We start from the raw sequence: 21,566 nt of genomic DNA, 5'->3' as shown, positions 1-21,566 counted from the left end.
GGTGGATTGCTTGAGCTCAGGAGTTCAAGACCAGCCTGAGCAATATGGCAAACCCGTTCTATACAAAAAATACAAAAACTGGGGCCAGGCACGGTGCCTAACGCCTGTAATCCCAGCACTTTGGGAGGCCGAAGCAGGCGGATCACGAGGTCAGGAGATCGAGACCATCCTAACATGGTGAAACTCCGTCTCTACTAAAAATACAAAAAATGAGCTGGGCGTGGTAGCACATGCCTGTAGTCCCAGCTACTCAGGAGGCTGAGGCAGGAGAATGGTGTGAACCTGGGAGGCGAAGCTTGCAGTGAGCTGAGATGGCACCACTGCACTCCACCCTGGGCGACAGAGCAAGACTCCGTCTCAAAAAAAAAAAAAATTAGCTGGGCATGGTGGCGTGGCCTGTAGTCCCAGCTCCTTAGAGGGTCGATCCCTCGACCCCAGGAGGTCAAGGCTGCAGACAGTGGAGATCACGCCACTGCACTCCAGATTGGGTGACAGAGCGAGACCCTGTATCCAAAAAAAAAAAAGTTACATCAACCCTATGAATTAGTACCCTTATTTCAAAGGTGAATGAACTGCACCATAACAAGGTTAAATAATTTGTTCAAAGACACACAGCTAATAAGTAGTGGAGCCAGGATTCCAACCAAGTTTGACACCAAAGTCTGCACTCCAACAGGCTATTCTTTCTCAGTACTAACTTAATGAGGTTATTTTAGCATTAAATGAGTTAATGCTCACCGGGTGCGGTGGCTCATGCCTGTAATCCCAACACTTTGGGAGGCCTAGGCAGGGGGATCACCTGAGGTCAGGAGTTCAGGACCAGCCTGGCCAACATGGCGAAACCCCATCTCTCCTGAAAATACAAAAATTGGCCGGACATGGTGGCAGGAGCCTGTAATCCCAGCTACTTGAGAGGCTGAGGCACAAGAATCGCTTGAACCCGGGAGGCAGATGATGCAGTGAGCCAAGATCGCGCCACTGCACTCCAGCCTGGGCGACACAGCGAGACTCTTGTCTCAAAACAAACAAACAAATAAAAAAACCTAAATTATATTGGTTGGTACTATCGTTATTTTGAGTTGTGAACTCTTAAGCCCCAAAATAAATAAGGAGGAAAAAAGGAAACAAGCTATGATCTTCCAGTTTTTTGTTTTTTTTTTTTAATTTCACAAAAACGCCATTTAGAAGACCCTTCATTTTAAAGATGGGAAAACTGGTACTCAAGCAATTTGCCCAGTGTCACACAGCTAGGAAATGATGGAAGTATCTGTAAAATCTCTATGTGCATTACTCTTTCTATTACACTAGACAGCCAAAGCTAAAAGAACAGTTCAGGTACTAAAAGGATCTATTTCGTTACTGTGTTACCGATAGTTTGAAAACATTAATGATTCTTTTCAAAGGAAAGTGTTATATTCATGAATTACTACTATTTAAAAATTAATGTATAAAATGAGGAAAATTAAGTGACATCTTGTGTTATACACAGAAACATGCCCCTGATTCAGTGCCTCCGCTTAGCTGTTAACAACATGTTAATCAGAACTGCCTGGCATCTTCCTGAACAAGACTTTCAATAGGGGCCAGTATGCTTCGCTTCATCCAGAAGTTTTCTCAAGCATCTTCAAAGGTTGGTTTATTCAGCAGATATTTGAGCACTGTTTGCCAAATATTGCTTGGGCTAGGTCAGTAGCAGTGAAAAAGACAAAAATCCTTACCCTTGTGTATTCAGGTGATGGAAGGAAGAGTTAAGTAAAATACAAGTAAGTAAAATGTTTATTATGTCAGGCTGGGTGCAGTGGCTCATGCCTGTAGTCCCAGCAATTTGGCAGGCCGAGGTGGGTGGATCACTTGAGCTCAAGGAGTTCAAGACCAGTCTGGGCACATGGCAAAACCTCATCTATACAAAAAATTAGCTGGGCATGGGGTCACACGCCTATAGTCCCAGCTACCTGGGAGGCTGAGGGAGGAGGATCATTTGAGCCCAGGAGGTTGAGGCTGCAGTGAGCTGAGATCATGCCACTGCACTCCAGCCTGGGTGACACAGCAAGATGATGTTTTCAAAAAAAAAAAAAAAAATTGGCTAGGTGCTGTGGCTTATGGCTGAAATCCCAGCACTTTGGGAGGTTGAGGCAGGTGGATCACTTGAGGTTAGGAGTTCAATACCTGCCTGGCCAACATGGTAAAACCCTTGTCTCCACTGAAAAACACAAAAATTAGCTCAGCATGGTAGTGGGTGCCTATAGTCCCAGCTACATGGAGGGCTGAGGCAGAAGAATCACTTGAACCCAGGAAGCAGAGGTTGCAGTCAGCCAAGATTGTGCCACTGCACTCTGGCCTGGGTGACGCAGGAAGACTTCATCTCAAAAAATAAAAATTAAAAAAAATAAGGCCAGGCATGGTCACTCACTCCTGTAATCCCAAAACTTTGGGATGCCAAGGCGGGCAGATCACTTGAGGTCAGGAGTTTGAGACCAGCCTGGACAACATGGTGAAACCCTGTCTCTACTAAAAATACAAAAATTAGCTGGGCGTGGTGGCGGACGCCTGTAATGCCAGCTACTTGGGAGGCTGAGGCAGAGAATCGCTTGAACCTGGGAGGCAGAGGTTGCAGTGAGCAGAGATTGTACCACTGCACTCCAGCCTGGGTGATAGAGCAAAACTCAGTCTGAAAAAAATAAAAATTAAAATTAATACATCAACTGGTAAATGCTGTGGAGAACTATAAAGCAGGGAAGGGGAATAGGTAGTGTCAAGATGTAGGATTGGACTTATAAATGGCAGGGGATCAGAAATAAGTAACTGAGGGAAGAGCAGTAAATATGGAAACAGGGAAATGGTTCCAAGATGGAACCATTCCTAGCATGTTTGAGTAATCACTGAGATTCTTCAATAACTTCAATTTTTTCTTCAATGAAACACTTTTTAGTTGAAGTCTGGTCACTAAAACACAGAATCAGCAGGAAAGGTTATTACTTTGCCCGTGTACAATGAAATCCCCGTGTACACTGGGGATTTTAAGATAAGGAAAAAAATACGGTCCTGGCTCTCAAGTCTACTGAGACAAAGACAAGTAAACACACAATTTTAATTCACTGTGAGAAGAATTATGATGGAAGTGTGCACAGGGTACTTACTATAGGAGCATTAAATCAGACCGTAGAAGGGTAAAGGAAAGCTTTAAGTTGAATGTTGAATGTTGAGGTAAGTTTCCTAGATAGAAAAGTAGTAAGAGCTAGAATTCTAGGCACAGCATACACAAAGGCGTGGAACTGTGAAAAGTATGTGGTGTTTATAAAGCTAAGTTGGAAGGTAGATTTATTTTCTCCATAGAAAAACAGCATTCCCGTGGTAATTAGTACTGCTGCTTTTGCTATTTATAAATAAAAGAGGCAGTTTAGAAGGCCAAATTCTGAAGATCTAGTCTTTACCTGCTCCTCTTTCAGATGTTTTTCTTATGGAATAAGATTAAGTGGTAGGTTGAAATATATCACTGATTTGTGTTCAGTGGTTTCTTTTGTACATTGTATAGCCATTTAATACTCTTAGCAGCAATAATATCACTTCAGAGTTATTAGTTCATCCTTTCTGTATAGTTTGATGTGGTAATGGAAAGCAGATCTTTTTTGTTTGCTCCTTTCAAACAATCCCAATTATTTCATACTGGGATTGACTAAAATCTGATGATACATATATATATTTTTGATTTTGTCTTTTGGTTCTATTTTCTTTGTAGATGCTGAAGTACTCTTTCCCAGTGGGACTAAGAACCAGCAGAACAGATATACTTTCTCTCCAGATGTCTCTCCAGCAGAACTTTTCCCCATTTCCAAGGCCTTGGCTTTCTTCATCATTTCCAGTGTATATGAGCAAGACACAGTGCTATCATACATCCCCCTGCAGCTTTAAAAAGAAGCAGAAGCAAGCACTTCCAGCCAGGCCACCAAGCACCATCACTTACCTAACTGACAGCCCAAAGCCAGCATTATATGTAACTCTGGCAGGACTAATCCCCTTCATTGCTCCACCACTGGTCATGCTGATGACAAAAACTTATATTCCCATATTAGCTTTTACTCAGATGGCTTATGGAGCCAGTTTCCTATCTTTCTTGGGTGGGATCAGATGGGGTTTTGCTCTACCAGAAGGTAGTCCAGCCAAACCAGACTACCTTAATTTAGCTAGCAGTACAGCTCCTCTTTTCTTTTCATGGTTTGCCTTCCTTATTTCTGAAAGACTTAGTGAAGCCATAGTCACAGTAATAATGGGTATGGGGGTAGCATTCCACCTTGAACTTTTTCTCTTACCACATTATCCCAACTGGTTTAAAGCCCTGAGGATAGCAGTCACTTTATTGGCCACTTTTTCATTTATAATCACTTTAGTAGTTAAAAGTAGTTTTCCAGAAAAAGGACATAAGAGACCTGGTCAAGTATAAAAAATATAAAAGTCTGGGAAGTGAGGAGTACCTCTGTCCGGCCACCGCCCCCTCTGGAAGTGAGGAGCGCCTCTGCCCAGCCGCTGCCCCGCCTGGGAAGTGAGGAGTGCCTCTGCCTGGCCGCCTGACCGTCTGGGAAGTGTGAGGAGCGCCTCTGCCCAGCCGCTGTGCAACCTTCCAAGTGTGAAGTGACAGCCTTGTGTGTGATCTTTTCTGTCTTCCCCAAGTTTGCATTTTCAACATTAAAGTTTACTTTTTAGTTAAAAGTTTTAAAAATATATATATATAAATACACTGTAGATAACATTTGTATGCCAGCTACACCTTTTTCTACTTCTGTTTGGCTTTTTTCCCCACACCAATGGTAATTTATTCTTCACAGATTGTTCTTCATTTCTAGAAATTGTTATTTCATAGTAATTACTTGAGCAAAAGCTTGAAAATCCCTGATAAGTACTTTTCATCTCATAGTATATTAGTTTTCACTCAGTCATTTTATGAATAATATAGTTATCCACTTAAACATTTCAATATTTTAACTGTCTTGAAAATTAAAGATTAAAAATCCCCTTTGTTAGAGTCTTGTGATCATTGAAAAGAATGCACATAGTCTCCCACTTCAAGCGGAACACCTCGTATCTGTGAGTATCTGAAAAGAAAAGGTAGTTCCATTGAGGAGTTTTCACAGGAGTTACCACTGGGAAATGCATGTCCAAGCTTTTTTCACATGGTATAACCGAATTATATGAGCTAAAAGGATCTATGGCTCTGAAGTCAGTAGGGAGCAGTGTCATGAGGGAAAGCCACGTTCAAAGGTACATCGGACATGTCTTCCAGTTTTTATTAGGATATTTGGCATGGTACAGATAACAACTTGTCCCTTACCACCAAACACATAATAGCTGGTCAAAATGATTATTTTCAAAGGAAACTTTAAAATAAAGCCACTAGTACATATAAATTAGGAAAGAAAAGTCAAGCTGGAGCCATCTTGATATTCTAATGAGCAGGCCTATCTAGTTCTACATCTTTTTTTTTTCTGAGATGGAGTTTCATTCTGTCGCCCAGGCTGGAGTGCAGTGGCACGATCTTGGCTCACCACAACCTCCACCTCCCGAGTTCAAGCGATTCTCCTGCCTCAGCATCTCTAGAGTAGCTGGGATTACAGGCACGTGCCACCATGCCCAACTAATTTTTTGGTGTGTGTTTTTAGTAGAGGTGGCATTTCACCATGTTGGACAGGCTGGTCTAGTTCTACATCTTTTAAATCACAGAGAAGCTTTTAGCTTTGGTGTATTTTTATTTTTGTTTTGTTTAAACGCAGGGTCTCACTCTGTCGCTCAGGCCGGAGTGTAGTGGTGTGGTCATGGCTCACTGCAGCCTTGACCTCTTGGGCTCAAGCAATTCTCCCACCTCAGCCTCCTGAGTAGCTGGGACTACAGTTGTGCACCACTATGCCAAGCTAATTTTTTAATTTTTTGTAGAGACAGGGTCTCCCTATGTTGCCCAGGCTGGTCTTGAACTGAGCTCAAGCAATCCTCCTGCCTAGGCTCCCAAAGTGTTAGGATTGCAGGCGTGAGCCACTGCACCCAGTGCAGAAGCTTTCTTAAAACAGCAAAAGCAACACCTTAGATTTTCACTTGAAAACCTAGTCTCTAATCACTCTACTTAAGGTGGAGAAAAAAAGAATTAACAGAAAACCTAGTTTTCTGAAATTCCTAGTCTCACCAAAAAGGAAAAACATTTAAAATGGTATAAGAATATAGGTCAGGATATAGTATAACCTGGAATTTTTTTTTTTTTTTTTTTTTTTAGATGGAGTTTCACTCTTGTTGCCCAGGCTGGAGTGCAATGGTGCTATCTCGGCTCACCGCAACCTCCGCCTCCTGGGTTGAAGCGACTCTCCTGCCTCAGCCTCCCGAGTACCGGGGATTACAGGCATGCGCCACCATGCCCAGCTAATTTTGTATTTTTAGTAGACACGGGGTTTATCCATGTTGGTCAGGCTGGTCTCAAACTCCCAACTTCAGGTGATCCATCCACCTCGGCCTCCCAAAATGCTGGGATTACAGACATGAGCCACTGTGCCCGGCCTGTATATTTTTTAGAGATGTTGTTTCCACTCAGTCTCAATCTGATTCTACTCAGATTGTTTTGATAAGGAAACTCACTTCTTTGTTATTAAATTGCATGAATGCTATACAAACTTAAGACTTTTCCATAATCTGAATTAAATGAATTATTTTCCAGAATAGAGGCAAATCATATTTTTAGGCTAATTGCCTAATTTTACTTAAAAATGCTATTTTTCCAGGTGAATTACAGTGTATACTTCTTTAAGAAAACTGATTTTTAAGTACATTTGATTAAGTACATTGGCAGGATACTTAGAAGCATATCGGGTTGTTAAACATTTTGGAGGTAGATCACTTTAATCATTTCTCAAAAAACAGAATTAAATGTAAAATGAAACGTGCAAGTCCCTAAAGTTAAAACCAACTAAAAAACTTGTGCAATCCTACTACAGTTTGGTAACCCAGAATGCCACTGATAAAGTAATACAAAGAAACAAAAAAACTGGATACTTTATTAGTACATTCTTTTAAAAACAATCTTGTTAGCCTGGCGAGGTGGCTGACGCCTGTAATCCCAGCACTTTGGGAGGCCAAAGCAGGCAGATCACCTGAGGTCGGGAGTTCGAGACCAGCGTGACCAAGATGGAGAAACTCCGTCTCTATGAAAAATACAAAAGTAGCTGGGCCTCGTGGTTCATGCCTGCAATCCCAGCTACTCAGGAAACTGAGGCGGGAGAATCGCTTGAACCTGGGAGGCAAAGGTTGCGGTGAGCCAAGATCATGCTATTGCACTCCAGTCTGGGCAACAAGAGCGAAACTCCATCTCAAAACAAAAACAAGAACAAAAACAAAACCAATCTTGTTATTACCTAGGAATAATAAGTATATTTACAGTTACCTATTTTCAGGGATCTTCGGGACCTGTTAAACACTGACTGCCTTGACATTACATTTCTGCCACAGCTGTGCAAAGCACGCCCCTTCATAGTGTCATTTTCAGTTGCTGCTAGACAATAATGAGAAATTAATTGTAGAAGTATTTTGTAAATCTGTTTTGAATCAGAATACAGATTCTCTGTAACTAGAAATAGTAAAGGCACATGAGTTACAGCTTAGTCTATAAATTATCTTTATACTTTATTCTTTGACATCTTACAGATCTCTACACAGACATCTGTCACCCTTCAGACGTTCAGGATGCCCCAGAAAAGGGAACATAGAGCTTCCTGTCTGCATTACATAAACTTTTCCTTATAAATGCATATGGTTAAGTTATAAGGAAGGTATACTTGTAGACTAAACAAAATATTTTTTATTTTATTTTACTTTTTTTTGAGACAAAATCTTGCTCTATGGCCCAGGCTAGAGCACAGTGGTATGATCTCAGCTCACTACAACCTCCACCTCCTGGATTCAAGTGATTCTCCTGCCTCAGCCTCCTCAGCAGCTGAGATTACAGGCGTGCACCACCACCTGCTGCCAATTTTTTGTATTTTTAGTAGAGACAGGGTTTCACCATGTTGGCAAGACTGGTCTTGAACTCCTGACCTCAAGTGATCTGCCCACCTCAGTCTCCCAAAGTGCTAGGATTACAGGCATAAGCCACGGTGCCCGGCCTAAACCAAATAATTTGGATATGAGTGCTACCTGATTCATTAATGCAATTAAAAGTTTTCTATCTAAATAAGTTCTTTGCTAAATAAGGACCTTAGCAAAGAAATAGGAAATCAGCAGAGCGCGGTGGCTCACGCCTATAGTCCCAGCACTTTGGGAGGCCAAGGTGGGCAGATCACAAGGTCAGGAGTTTAACACCAGCCTGGCCAACATGGTGAAACTCCGTCTCTACTAAAGATACAAAAAATTAGCCGGACATGGTGGCTCACGTCTGTAATCCCAGCTACTCGGGAGGCTGAGGTGGAAGAATCGTTTGAATCAGGGAGGCAGAGGTTGCAGTGAGCTGAGATCGCACCATTGCACTCCAGCCTGGGTGACAGGGCAAGACTCCATCTCAAAAAAAAAAAAAAAAAAAAAAAAGAAGAAGAAATGGGAAATCAAATCCTTAAGTCAACTAGTTAAATTTTATTATATGCAGCCAGGCACGGTGGCCCATGCCTGTAATCCCAGCACTTTGGGAGGCCAAGGCAGGTGGATCACCTGAGGTCAGGAGTTTGAGACCAGCCTGGCCAACATGGTGAAACCCCGTACAAAAAAATTAGCTGGGCATGGTGGTGGGCGCCTGTAATCCCAGCTACTTGGGAGGCTGAGGCAGAAGAATTGCTTGAACCCGGGAGGTGGAGGTTGCAGTGAGCCGAGATCACGCCTTTGCACTCCAGCCTGGGCAACAAGAGCAAAATTCCATCTCCAAAAAAAAAAAAGTTTACTGTATGCAAGACCTTTAATATATATTGCTCCAACTGGCCAGTAGAAATAACTTAAAAGTAACCCCATCATACAGCCAGTGAATCTTTCTCTTAGAAATGAACAGAGAACAATTCTTTAGAATGCTTCTTAGGGAGAAAATGAGAAGTTTTGAGAAGAGTTTTGTTTGGGTCAAGGGGTACTTTCAAATTACACTTATGAGTCAGTATCTATAAAAAGTTGTTCAGAAGTACCTACAATTTAGCCCTCTACATCCAAGCAGTAGCTTTGCAGTATGCTCTTACTTAGGTTTGCCCAAGTACAAATAAATTTTACAAAGCTTGATAATCTAATAAAATTCCATCTTCCTAAAGCCAAACATAATTTTGGTGACAACAATCTAGCAAAAAAGGAAGAAATTTCTTCTTTTTTTTTTTTTGAGACAGATTCTCATGCTGTCACCCAGGCCGGTGTGCAGTGGCACAATGTTGGCTCACTGCAGCCTTGACCTCCTGGGCTCAAGTGATCCTGCAACCTCAGCCTCCCAAGCAGATGGGACCACAGGTACAAGCCACCACGCCCAGCTAATTTTTATATTTTTTTTTGGTAGAGACGGAGTCTCGTCATGTTGCCCAGGCTAGTCTCGAACTCCTGAGTTCAAGCCATCTTCCCACCTCACCTCGGCCTCTCAAAGTGCTGGGATTACAGGTGTGAGCCACCATGCCCAGCCTAAAAAAGGGAGAAATTTCTAGGTGCATACTGCCTGCTGGACTGTATAGCCCATTACAACATCCGGTCACTAAGAACCTCCTATTAATTCCTTACTTGCATTTTCAGGATCAAGACAAAAAATATGAGCAAGCAAAAACTTATCATCAAGCAAAAAGGTATCTATCTATAAAAATAGCTAGATATTTCCCAAACACCCCTCCTAGGATATCTGCTGCCAATAAAAAGTTCGGGGCTAGTGAAAACTCTTGGCATTAAATAAAAGTAGGAATCTATTTCATTGGCTTTTCTCTGTGGCTCAAACTATGGCCATGGAAAATTATGCTCTGGATATAATTGTGAATATAGAGATCTCTAAACTGTGTCATTGACACTATTCCTATATCACGTAAAGTTTATGTTACAATTTATACTGCACTGGAGAAGTAGCTAAAGGGACTATTTGCTAGGAAGCTTCTAGTAAATAATTTCTACAAAGTTGTAAAATAGGACTTGTCTACACTTAAACTGGAGAATTCTACAGCATAAATGGCATTTCTATTATTAGTAAGCCTGGCAAATCTGTGTGAGCTCTTTATTAATTGGGATATATTCCATATCCATTCTCACTCATATATTTCGAAAAATCACTCTTGAGTTTATTTTTTTTCTTTAAGAGACAGGATCTCATTCTGTTGCCCAGAGTGGAGTGCAGTGGCATGATCGTAGCCTACTACAACCTCAAATTCCTGGGCTCAAGTGATCCTTCTGCCTCAGCCTTCCAAAGTGCTGGGATTATAGGCATGAGGCCACTGCGCCCAGCCTCGTTAGTCATTTATCTACCAAATACATGGAAAACTCATAGAATCAGAGGGTCTTATCACCAAATGTATGTTTGCTTTGCAAAAGGTCAGGTCCTGCATTTTCAAAATGTTCCTTGTGCTCTGTTATGCTTTATATTTCATAGCACAGCAACGCCCCCTTCACAACGACTGGTGATCATGTTACCAATTTCTGTCCATGTATCTGAATGAGGGTTATAAACTTCAACTGAGTCCAAGGTACCTGGAGCCAAAAAATCATGGCTGGAAGATCGACCTCCAGAAACATACAGAAGACCATTGACTGCCACAACACACATGCCTGCTCTAGGCACTTTCATTGAGGCAACTTCAACCCACTTTTCCTGGTTAAGAGAGAAAAAAAAAAATGTTAGCAGTGTTATGAAATGATAGTAAAGAAATCCACTGAGAAATTCGATATTCCAGTTCTTTTTACATGTTTAAATGTAAAACAATCTAGTCAGGTAAGCATACAGATTTTTTTTTTTTTTTTTTTTTTTTTGCTTTGTTTTTTCCTTGGAGACAGGGTCTTGCTCTGTCACCCAGGCTGGAATGCACGGCACGATCTCGGCTCAATGCAGCCTCAACCTCCCAGACTCAAGAGCTCCTCTTGCGTCAGCCTCCTGAGTAGGTAGGACTACAGGTGTACACCACCACACCCCGCTAATTTTTCTATTCTAGAGATGGAATTTCACCATGTTGTCCAGGCTGGTCTTAAACTCCTAAACTCAAGTGATTGTCCCACCTCAGCCTCCCAAAGTGCTAGGATTACAGGTGTAAGCCACAGCACCCGGCCCAGAATATTTTAAAATAAACTTGAAGTGGGCATGGACAAAGTAAATTTAGAGGAATATAATTTTTTAAAAGGTCTGATTATAAAACATGATCAGGAAATGACCTAGAACTCATACACAGGACAACATTCTAAGAAACAAAGTCTATGGAATACAAGTAGGTAATACACTCAAAAATAAGCAAATAAAAACAAAAGAACCACAAAGCTCCAAGGAGAAAGAAGCTTATAAATCAAAGGATTTTTTTAAAGCCTTTAGTATTTTAACGAGTCTTAAAAATGTCCAAGAGAATGACACAGCATGGAACACTTGACAAATTTATTTGACCATGGAATCCTTTTTACAAGGAGCATCCAGTGGAGTTAGTAATCTGCAGAACATATTTTCAAAAAGGTGGGCTAACCAGGGGTTGGGAACTATAGTCTACTTTGGTATAGCCTGAGAACAAACAATGATTTTCCCATATTAAAAGATATTTAAAAAAAAAAAGAAGCATATATCAAAAAAGGATATTGTGTGTGGCCCACAGGCCAAAAATATTTACTATCTGGTCTTTTACACGAAAAGTTTGCTAATTCCTGTTATACATTGTTCCCTGAAGAAATTTCAATATGCTGCTATAGCCAAAATGACTAGTAGTGTCTTACTATTTTTTTTTTTTTTTCTTGAGACGGAGTCTTGCTCTTTTTGCCCAGGCTGGAGTGCAATGGTGTGATCTTGGCTCACTGCAACCTCTGTCTCCCAGGTTCAAGCGATTCTCCTGCCTCAGCCTCCTGAGTAGCTGGGATTACAGGCACCCGCCACCACGCCTGGCTAATTTTTAGTATTTTTGGTAGAGACAGAGTTTCCCCTTGTTGGCCAGGCTGGTCTCGAACTCCTGACCTCAAGTGATCCGCCCACCTCGGCCTCCCAAAGTGCTGGGATTACAGGCGTGAGCCACCATGCCCAGCGACTAGTAGTGTCTTACTTGAGGGAAAACGTCCATACTCAGAAAACAAGAAAGCTACTAAAGGTCCTAAGAAGTAATTAGGAGAGCAAAGAGCAAGTGGCCAGGTAATGGGAGAACAGATTATCAATCTTTAAATAAAGCATATGATGAACAAAGTTTTTTTAATCATAAATAGTGAAGACTGATTATTCATCAATGCTAGAAAGTAAATTTTTGAGGATAGGGACTTGAGCTTCTCATCCCAGTACCCACATAGGTACTAGGATAGTGCCATCACATTATAAACAGTTAGTGTATGTTTGCTGATGTGAACTTAAATAAGATTATGAAATACTAAACCAGGGACAATTCTTTGAAAGTGAAGGACCAGATTAAATTTGAAAGCTATTTGATCATCTGAAATTACAGAGCACATCACAAAACTGACACAACTGAAAAAATACTTACATTTTAAAAGATAAATATGTTCTCAAGAAGATCCATTTCTGGTTAAGATAAATTAGGATAATTTAGGTTATGTTTATAATTAGGGAGGACCTTTGCTCTCCCACAAAATGCCCCTTGACAATAACAAAGGGACCTTAGGGCTCATCCTATATTGTTCCTCTTTCATTTCTACCAGTGTATTAGAACTACAGTTTAATTTTTAAATTTTTATTACTTTATTTTTTATTTAATTGACATGTTCTCATCCAATATAATTTGCTTTTTATCCCATGTTACCTCAAAAAAAAAAAAAAAAAACTCTGTAAGACCACTAATAAGTTTTACATTATGTTTTCTGGATTTGTAACACAAATTGTTAGTATGTGGTCAATAACAATAAAATTTCATATGCATAAAAAACAAGGTAACACGTTGTTGTTGTTGTTGTTGTTGTTATCATTTGAGACGGAGTCTCACTCTGCTCACTCTGTCGCCCAGGCTGGAGTGCAGTGACATGATCTTGGCTCACTGCAACCTCTGCCTCCTGGGTTGGAGAAATTCTCCTGCTTCAGCCTCCCAAGTAGCTAGGATTACAGGTGTGCACCACCACTCCCAGCTAATTTTTGTATTTTTAGTAGAGACAGGGTTTCACCATGTTGGCCAGGCTGGTCTTGAACTCCTGATCTCAGGTGATCCACCCACCTCAGCCTCCCAAAGTGCTGCGATTACAGGCATGAGCCACTGCACCCGGCCAGTAACAATTATTGATAAGACTTAATTTGAAACTAAAATCTATTCATTTCAAAGCCATATAGAAAAATTAGCAACAGAAAGTGCCCTCAAAAAGTTCACTTTCTATACTAGATAAACTCAAATAGGATCATGGAGAAAGGAATTTGAAATGTCACCAAAGTTTAAAACTTGTCAGAAATGAGAATCAAAATCCTTATGCTTTACAACAAGACATGAAAGTCCATTCTTGCCACTTAAACATTGTACTGGAGGTTCTAGCTAGGGTGATGAGGGGAAAACAATGAAATAAAATCCATCTAGTTTTAATCCAGATTTAAGAAGAAGTACAACAATCTTTTTTGTTTGTTTGTTTTAAAGACAAGGTCTCACTCTGTGGCCCAGGCTGGAGTGCCGTGGTGCAATCATGACTTACTGCATCCTTGACCTTCCTGGACTCAGGTGATCCTCCCACCTCAGCCTCCTGAGGAGCTGGGACTACAGGTGTGCACTACCACACCTGGCTAATTTTCACATTTTTTATAGAGACAGGGTTTTCACCATGTTGCCCAGGCTGGTCTTGAACTCCTGAGCTCAAGTGATCTACCCACCTTGGCCTCCCAAAGTGCTGGGATTACAGGTTTAAGTCACTGCACTCAGCCAACAATCTTTATTTACAGATGATAGGATCTTGTATATAGAAAATCCTAAGGAATCCACCAAAAAAAAACATTAGACTTTGAGTGCAGCAAGGTCGCAGAATAAATTGTATTTCTACACACAAGCAATGAACAGTCTGAACATGAAATTAATAAAACAATTTATAACAGCATTAAAAGGAGTAAAATACTTCTGAATAAATTTTAACCAAAAAAGTACAAGAAACTGAAAATTATAAAACATTTTTGAAACAATCTGAAGCCCTAACTAAAAGGAAAGACATCCTCCGATGAATCAAAAGACTTATTAATACTGTTAAGTTGGTGATACTCTCCAAATGGATCTCAAATTCAGTGGAATCTCTGTCAAAAACCCAATTGGCTTCTCTGCAGGAACTGACAAGCTGATCCTAAAATGCATATGAAATTCAAATTACCCAGGAGAGCCAAACAAATTTTTAAAAGATCAAATTTCTTGACGGACTCACACTCTCTGATTTCAAAACTTACTACAATGCTGTAATAAGAGAGTGTGGTACTGGCAAAAGGATAGAGAGACATACAGATAAATGAACAGAATAGAAAGCTCAGAAATAAACCCTCACATCTATGGTCAACTGATTATCAACAAAGGTGCCAAGACAATTCAATGGGGGAAAGAATAGTGTTTTTAATCAATGATGCTAGAACAACTGGATACCCAAATACAAAAGAATGAGAGTGGGTCTCTTCCTCACATCACACATAAAATTAAATCAAAATGTATCAAAGATCTAAATATAAAAATTAAAACTATAAAACTCCTAGAAAAAAACATACCTATAAGTCCTTATGACCTTGGATTAAGCAATGCTTTCTTAGTTATAACAAACGCACAAATAACAAAAGAACAAAACAAATTGGACATCAAAATTTAAACTTTCTGCTTGAATACCAACAAGAAAGTGAAGAAAACACACATAATGGGGCCGGGCGCGGTGGCTCATGCCTGTAATCCCAGCACTTTGGGAGGCTGAGGTGGGTGGAACGAGGAACGAGGTCAGGAGATCAAGACCATCCTGGCTAACACGGTGAAACCCCGTCTCTACTAAAAAAAAAAAAAAAAAAAATTAGCTGGGCGTGATGGCGGGCACCTGTAGTCCCAGCTATTCGGGAGGCTGAGGCAGGAGAATGGTGTGAACCCAGGGGGCGGAGCTTGCGGTGAGCCAAGATCGCGCCACTGCACCCCAGCCCTCCAGCCTGGGCGACAGAGCAAGACTCCGTCTCAAAAAAAAAAAAGAAAAAAAAAGAAAACACACATAATGGGAGAAAAAATAGCAAATTATATATTTGACAAAGGACTTGCACCTAGATTATACAAAGAACTCTTTTTTTTTTTTTTTTTTGAGACGGATTCTCCCTCTGTCGCCCAGGCTGGAGTGCAGTGGCACGATCTCGGCTCACTGCAAGCTCTGCCTCCTGGGTTCATGCTATCCTCCTGCCTCAGCCTCCCGAGTAGCTGGGACTACAGGTGCCCGCCACCACGACCGGCTAATTTTTTGGTATTTTTAGTAGAGACGGGGTTTCACCATGTTAGCCAGGATGGTCTCGATCTGACCTCGTGATCCGCCCGCCTCAGCCTCCCAAAGTGCTGAGATTATAGGCGTGAGCCATCACGCCCAGCAGAACTCTTACATCTCAATAACAAAAAGACAATCCAATTTTAAAACAGATAAATTGAATAGATGTTTCTTCAAAGAAGATAAACAGATAACCAAAAAACAAATGAGAAGAGGCTTAACAATCAGGGAAATGCAAATCAAAACCACAATGAGATACCCATTTATACCTACTAGAACAGCTATAAAAGAAAAACTAAATAATAACAAGCATTGGATGTGGAGAAACCGGAACCCTCAGACACTGATGGTGGTTATGTAAAATGGTGTAGATACTTTAGGAAACAGTCTGGGATTCCCTAAAAAGGTTAAACACGGATGGGTGCAGTGGCTCACACCTGTAATCCTGGCACTTTGGGAGGCCTGAAGATCACCTGAGGTCAGGAGTTCGAGATCAGCCTGGTCAACATGGTGAAACCCCGTTTCTACTAAAAATAAAAAATTAGCCGGGCATGGTGGCGCACGTCTGTAATCCTAGCTACTAGGGAGGCTGAGGCAGGATAATCATTTGAACCCTGGAGGCGGAAGTTGCGGTGGGCAAAGATCACCATTGCAGCCCAGCCTGTGCAACAAGAGCGAAACACCATCTCAAAAAGAAAACAAAAAACAAACAAACAAACAAAATGGTTAAACATAGTTACTATGTGACCCAGCAATTCTACTCCTAGGTATATGCCCAAGAGAAATGAAAACATATGTCTACACAAAAACTTGTATGTAAAACTTCATAGTAGCATTGTTTGTAATAGCCAATAAGTAGAAACAACCAAAATGTTTGGTCAGTGAATTATATTTCAATAAAGCTGTTAAAACCCTCCTACTTAAAAAAAAAAAAGTAAACAAAAAAAACTTAAAAAGCATTGTTTTTTTTGAGATGGAGTCTCGCCCAGGCTGGAGTACAGGTGGGTAATCTCAACTCATTGCAACCTCTGCCTTTCAGGTTCAAGCAATTCTTCTGAATCAGCCTCCCAAAGTAGCTGGGATTATAGGCCACCACCATGCCCAGCTAATTTTTGTATTTTCAGTAAAGGCGGGCTTTTACCATGTTGCCCAGGCCGGTCTCGAACTCCGACCTCAAGTGATCCACCAGCTTCAGTCTCCCAAAGTGCTGGGATTACAGGTGTGAGCCACTGCACCTGGCCAAAAGTTTTGAAGGATTTACTAACCATAAGCGACGTTAAAAACCATAAAATTCAAATAAGACTAAACCTTATTTCTCAAAATTTGTTCCCTGAAACACTTCCACAAGATATTCTGCAAATATCCACAGAACAAAGCAAGGGTGGTATGTTCAAGTGAATTTGAGAGGCTTGACATAAAGATTCATAAAGTACATTATTGTACTAAATTCTGTAAAGAAGTCCTGTGGTAAAGAAACTAATTTAACCTGGTTTAACCCAGATTTCCCTGAATATAGTTGACCAGGGAAACTCAAGTTACTCAATTCCTATTAACAGTGCAAAAAATTAGTATTCCACGGAAATTAATTCGGAAAAAGTTGGCCTAACCTGTAAGTCTAGGGCATAACACACTTTGTACTTCACTTTCCCGCACTTAACACATTGTAACATAACTGACTATTTATTTCTCATATTCCTCACTGCAATGTAGCTTCCTTGAGAGCAGTGGCTGTATATGTTGAGTTTGTCCTTGTTTCTGCCTGGCATAGTGTCTGATCCATACTTACATACTAAGAAGTCTGTATTTGTGAATGAATAAATGAGCTAATGAACAAATACATGACAGAACAGTGACTCAATGAAGATGCAACCTCTTGTCTCCTACCTTTCTCTTCTCTTCTCTTCTCTTACTATAAGCATAATTGTGTTAACCCAGGAACTAAGGGAATGAGGGAACACTGGGGAATTCACCTAGGCAGTGACTTGATGGGTAATATATGGAGATGTCAGGTGGAGAAGACAGCTGGTATGGTAAGAAAATTGGCTTCATTTAGCAAATAAGTAAACTGAATGAATAAATAAATATATTGAGGATAATGGAAGCAAAGTCTTTTTTTTTGAGACTGAGTCTCTCTCTGTCACGCAGGCTGGAGTGCAGTGGCGTGATCTCGGCTCATTGCAGCCTCGGCTTCCTGGGTTCAAGCAATTCTCCTGCCTCAGCCTCCAGAGTAGCTGGGATTATAGGCGCCTGCCACCACGCCCAGCTAACTTTTGTAATTTTAGTAGAGACAGGCTTTCACCGTGTTGGCCAAGCTGGTCTTGAACTCCTGACCTAGCAATCCACCTGCTTCAGCCTCCCCAAGTGCTGGGATTACCGGCGTGAGCCACCGCACCCGGCGGAAGCAAAGTCTTTAACTGACAGAAAAGGTATTTACAACATGGAAAGGGAGAAGGCCTGAAAAAACCTGGTGTACTAGAATTGGAGCTATCATTATACACTCATGGTTTTACAATATAACTGCACAAATAGATATAGAAATATTTACAGATGAATATGTGTGTGAAAACCTATTTACATACATACATTTCCTAGCTCTGTTTACTGAGGATGGCTATGAGGTAGAAGGTGGTGACTCAACTCCAGACAAGATTGAAGACTAGCTGAAACAGGGAAGAGGCGAAAGCAACCCTCTGTAAGACACACCCACCAGTGCCCTGTCAGTTTACCATTGCCAATGGCAACACCCAAAAGTTACTGTCCTTTTCCATGGCCACAACCCAGAAGTACCACCCTTTTTCTAGAAAATTCTGAATAACCCACCCCTTAATTTGCACGTAATTAAAAGTAGGTATAAATGACTGCAGAACTGCCTCTGAGCTGCTACTCTCAACACACTATCTATGGATTAGCCCCACTCTGCAGAAGTAGTCACAGAGCTGTAACACTGCCACCTCAATAAGGTTGTTTTCTTCTACCACCAGCTTGCTCTTAAATTCCATCCTGAGCAAGGCCAAGAACATTCCTGGGCTAAGCCCAATTTGGGGCTCTCCTGCCCTGCTACAGCTAGAAGCAGCAACATCCAAGTAGCATTTAGTACTCTAAGTGTGTACATCTTGGTTTCTAAATACTGTCCTTCACCAAAAGGAAATAAGGCTTCTTGAAGAAATGGCTGCTTCCAGGGCTAAAGCAGAAAAAGTATAAGATAAACTGAAAATATTTCTGCCAGAAAATAAAGAAATGCTGAATGAATGATAGCAATGTATCAAAAGGACACAGGAGGGATTTCCATCTCCAGACATAATAGATCAATTGTTACCAAACTTGCCCTCTGACCCTAAAGACTTGGAAAACTAGATAAAACATGAAACAAAACTTCTAGGCATTAGGCCAGGTGCGGTGACGGCTCACACCTGTAATCCCAGCACTTTGGGAGGCTGAGGTGGGCAGATCACTTGAGGTCAGGAGTTTGAGACCAGCTGGCCAACATGGCAAAACCCTATCTCTACTAAAAATACAAAAATTAGCTGGGCGTGGTGGTGCGTACCTGTAATCTCAGCTACTTGGGAGGCTGAGGCACAAGAATCGCTTAAACCCAGGCAGTGGAGGCTGCAGTGAGCCAAGACTGCCCCACTGCACTCTAGCCTGGGAGACAGAGTGAGACATCATCTCAAAAAAAAAAAAAACTCTCAGACATTAGATAACAGGCAATGTAAAACTGTGATCCCTAAGAAAATGAAACAAAGTAAACACAGTCAGTTAGACTTTATGCCTGGAGGGGCTTTTTGAAAACAGGTACACAGAAGGGGATCTCAAGCAGTGCATGATAGTCAGCTGATACAGGAGACAGAGATCAGAGTTTGGTATAGTACAGAGGTCCCTTTCAGTCTTTGACTGAAAACTACTAATCTATGCATGCTAAGGTGAGATTCCATGGGTACAGGCAAAGGACAACTAATGGGAGGAGTTGTAAGCTGATCAATTCCTAGAGCTCACACAAGGCTATGAGATATTTGAGTTCTGACCCACCAAAGTAAAGATAATTTGTTGAACACCTGGGGCAATCAGCAGAGACCCAAAAAGAGTCATGCTTTAGTAATAGGGATAAACTAGATCTAAAGGAAGGGCTACTCTAGACCTTCTCTACAAAGCCTTAAAACAAGTCTCAAGCTGGGTACCGTGGCATGTACTTGTAGTCCCAGCTTACTTGGAACGCTAAATTGGGAGGATTACTTAAGTCCAGGAGTTTGCATCTAGCCTGGACAATACAGCAAGATCCCATCTCTAAAAAAAATTTTTTAATAATTTTTTTTTTCCAAGACGGAGTTTCACTCTTGTTGCCCAGGCTGGAGTGCAATTGCGTGATCCCAGCTCACTGCAACCTCTGCCTTCCAGGTTGAAATGATTCTCCTGCCTCAGCCTCCCAAGTAGCTGGGATTACAGGCATGCACCAACCTGCCCAGCTAATTTTGTATTTTATTAGTAGAGACAGGGTTTCACCATGTCGGCCAGGCTGATCTCGAACTCCTTACCTCAGTGATCCACCCGTCTTGGCCCCCCAAAGTGCTGGGATTACAGGTGTGAGCCACTGCACCCGGCCTAAATAATTTTTTTAAGTCTCAAAAATATCAGTCTGATTTGCAAATAATTGAATTATTTAACAAAACTAAATTCAACACCTAAAAGAAGAAAACAAAATCCAAATACTCAGCAGCATAATATTTACAATGTCTACCATCCAATCAAAAGTTAATAGAAATGTGGAGAAGCCAGAAAAAATGTTACTCAAACCAGGAATTTAAAAAGTCAACAAGGCACCATAGTGCATGTCTGTAGTACTAGTTACTCAGGAGGCTGAAGCAGAAAGACCACTTGAGCTTAGGAGTTTGATGCCACCCTGAGCAACACAGCAAAACCTTGTCTCTAAAATTTACAAGTCAACAGATACATATCCATATATGACAGAGATGATGAAATTAGAAAAGACTTTAGGCTGGGCACAGTGGCTTACACCTGTAATCCACTTTTTGGGAGGCTGAGGCGGGTGGATCACGAGGTCAGGGGATCAAGACCATCCTGGCTAACATGGTGAAACCCTGTCTCTACTAAAAATACAAAAAATTAGCCGGGCGTGGTAGTGGGTGCCTGTAATCCCAGCTACTTGGGAGGCTGAGGCAGGAGAATGGCGTGAACCTGGGAGGCGGAGCTTGCAGTGAGCCAAGATCGTGCCACTGCACTCCAGCCTGGGTGACAGAGCAAGACTCCATATCAAAAAAAAAAAAAAAAAAAAAAAAAAAGACAAGACTTTAAAACTAATATTATTAATTGTTTGGGGAGCCAAAGGAAAATATGAACATGATGAGGAGAGAAACAGAAGACATAAGAAAACAGATCTTCTAGAGCTAAAAAATACAATATCTAAAATGAAAAATTCCATAGATGGGATTGGACACTGTGAACTAGAAGTTTGGATACTCTAAAGGATTAATAAACTTGAAGACAGAGCAAAACAAGCCAGCCAAACTGAAGCATAGAGAGAAAAAAGAGTGGGAAAAACTTAACAGAGCCTCAATGGCTGTGGGACAATATCGGGTGGTCTTACATATATATATATAATTGGAATCCCAGAAAGACAAGAGAATATTTGAAAAAATATGGCAGAAAACATTCCAACTTGATTAAAGCTATAATCCCACAGATTCAAGAAGTTCAATGAATTCCAAGAAGGTTAAACAAAAATAACAAGGCACATCATAATCAAATTACTGACGACCCATGATGAAGAGAAAATCTTAAAAGGTGCGGAAGAAAAAACACATTACATATGGGGGAACAAAGACAAAAATTACTACTGACTACTTGTCAGAAAAAATCTAAGAGGAAATTAAAAAACATCTTCAGGGTGATTATTTTATTTTATTTTTACTTTTTTTTTTGAGATGGAGTCTCACTCTGTCACCCAGGCTGGAGTGCAGTGGCACGATCACGGCTCACTGCAAGCTCCGCCTCCCAGGTTCACGCCATTCTCCTGC

The 21,566-nt window shown here is 41.1% G+C and overlaps 2 protein-coding genes across 10 annotated transcripts in view; one reads left to right on the top strand and one right to left on the bottom strand.

Annotated features, from left to right (window-relative positions):
- Positions 1–1,162: 1,162 nt before the first annotated feature.
- IPP (intracisternal A particle-promoted polypeptide) overlaps positions 1,163–21,566 on the bottom strand; it is a 58,406-nt gene continuing 38,002 nt past the window's right edge. For 3 of the 9 annotated variants that reach the window (XM_054489945.2, XM_054489954.2, XM_063665235.1), the window contains exon 9: positions 5,255–10,765. In XM_054489945.2, coding sequence (XP_054345920.1) covers positions 10,541–10,765 — 225 coding nt within the window. In that variant the 3' untranslated portion in view covers positions 5,255–10,540. Of the gene's footprint in view, positions 1,720–4,798; positions 5,088–5,254; positions 10,766–13,929; positions 14,027–14,122; positions 14,389–21,566 lie in introns of those variants that run through there. The other 6 variants (XM_054489948.2, XM_054489946.2, XR_010126443.1 and 3 more) reach the window with 6 other exon arrangements.
- TMEM69 (transmembrane protein 69) lies at positions 1,491–5,008 on the top strand. Its single transcript, XM_054490042.2, has 2 exons — positions 1,491–1,630; positions 3,737–5,008. The coding sequence occupies exons 1-2, from the start codon at positions 1,589–1,591 to the stop codon at positions 4,436–4,438; spliced, it is 744 nt and encodes a 247-aa protein (XP_054346017.1). The 5' UTR covers positions 1,491–1,588; the 3' UTR covers positions 4,439–5,008.

The sequence above is a fragment of the Pongo pygmaeus genome, chromosome 1 (genome assembly GCF_028885625.2).
Source record: "Pongo pygmaeus isolate AG05252 chromosome 1, NHGRI_mPonPyg2-v2.0_pri, whole genome shotgun sequence".
NCBI lineage: Eukaryota > Metazoa > Chordata > Mammalia > Primates > Hominidae > Pongo > Pongo pygmaeus.
Note: the sequence above shows the minus strand (reverse complement) of the source record. Positions and strands in the feature narration are given on the sequence as shown.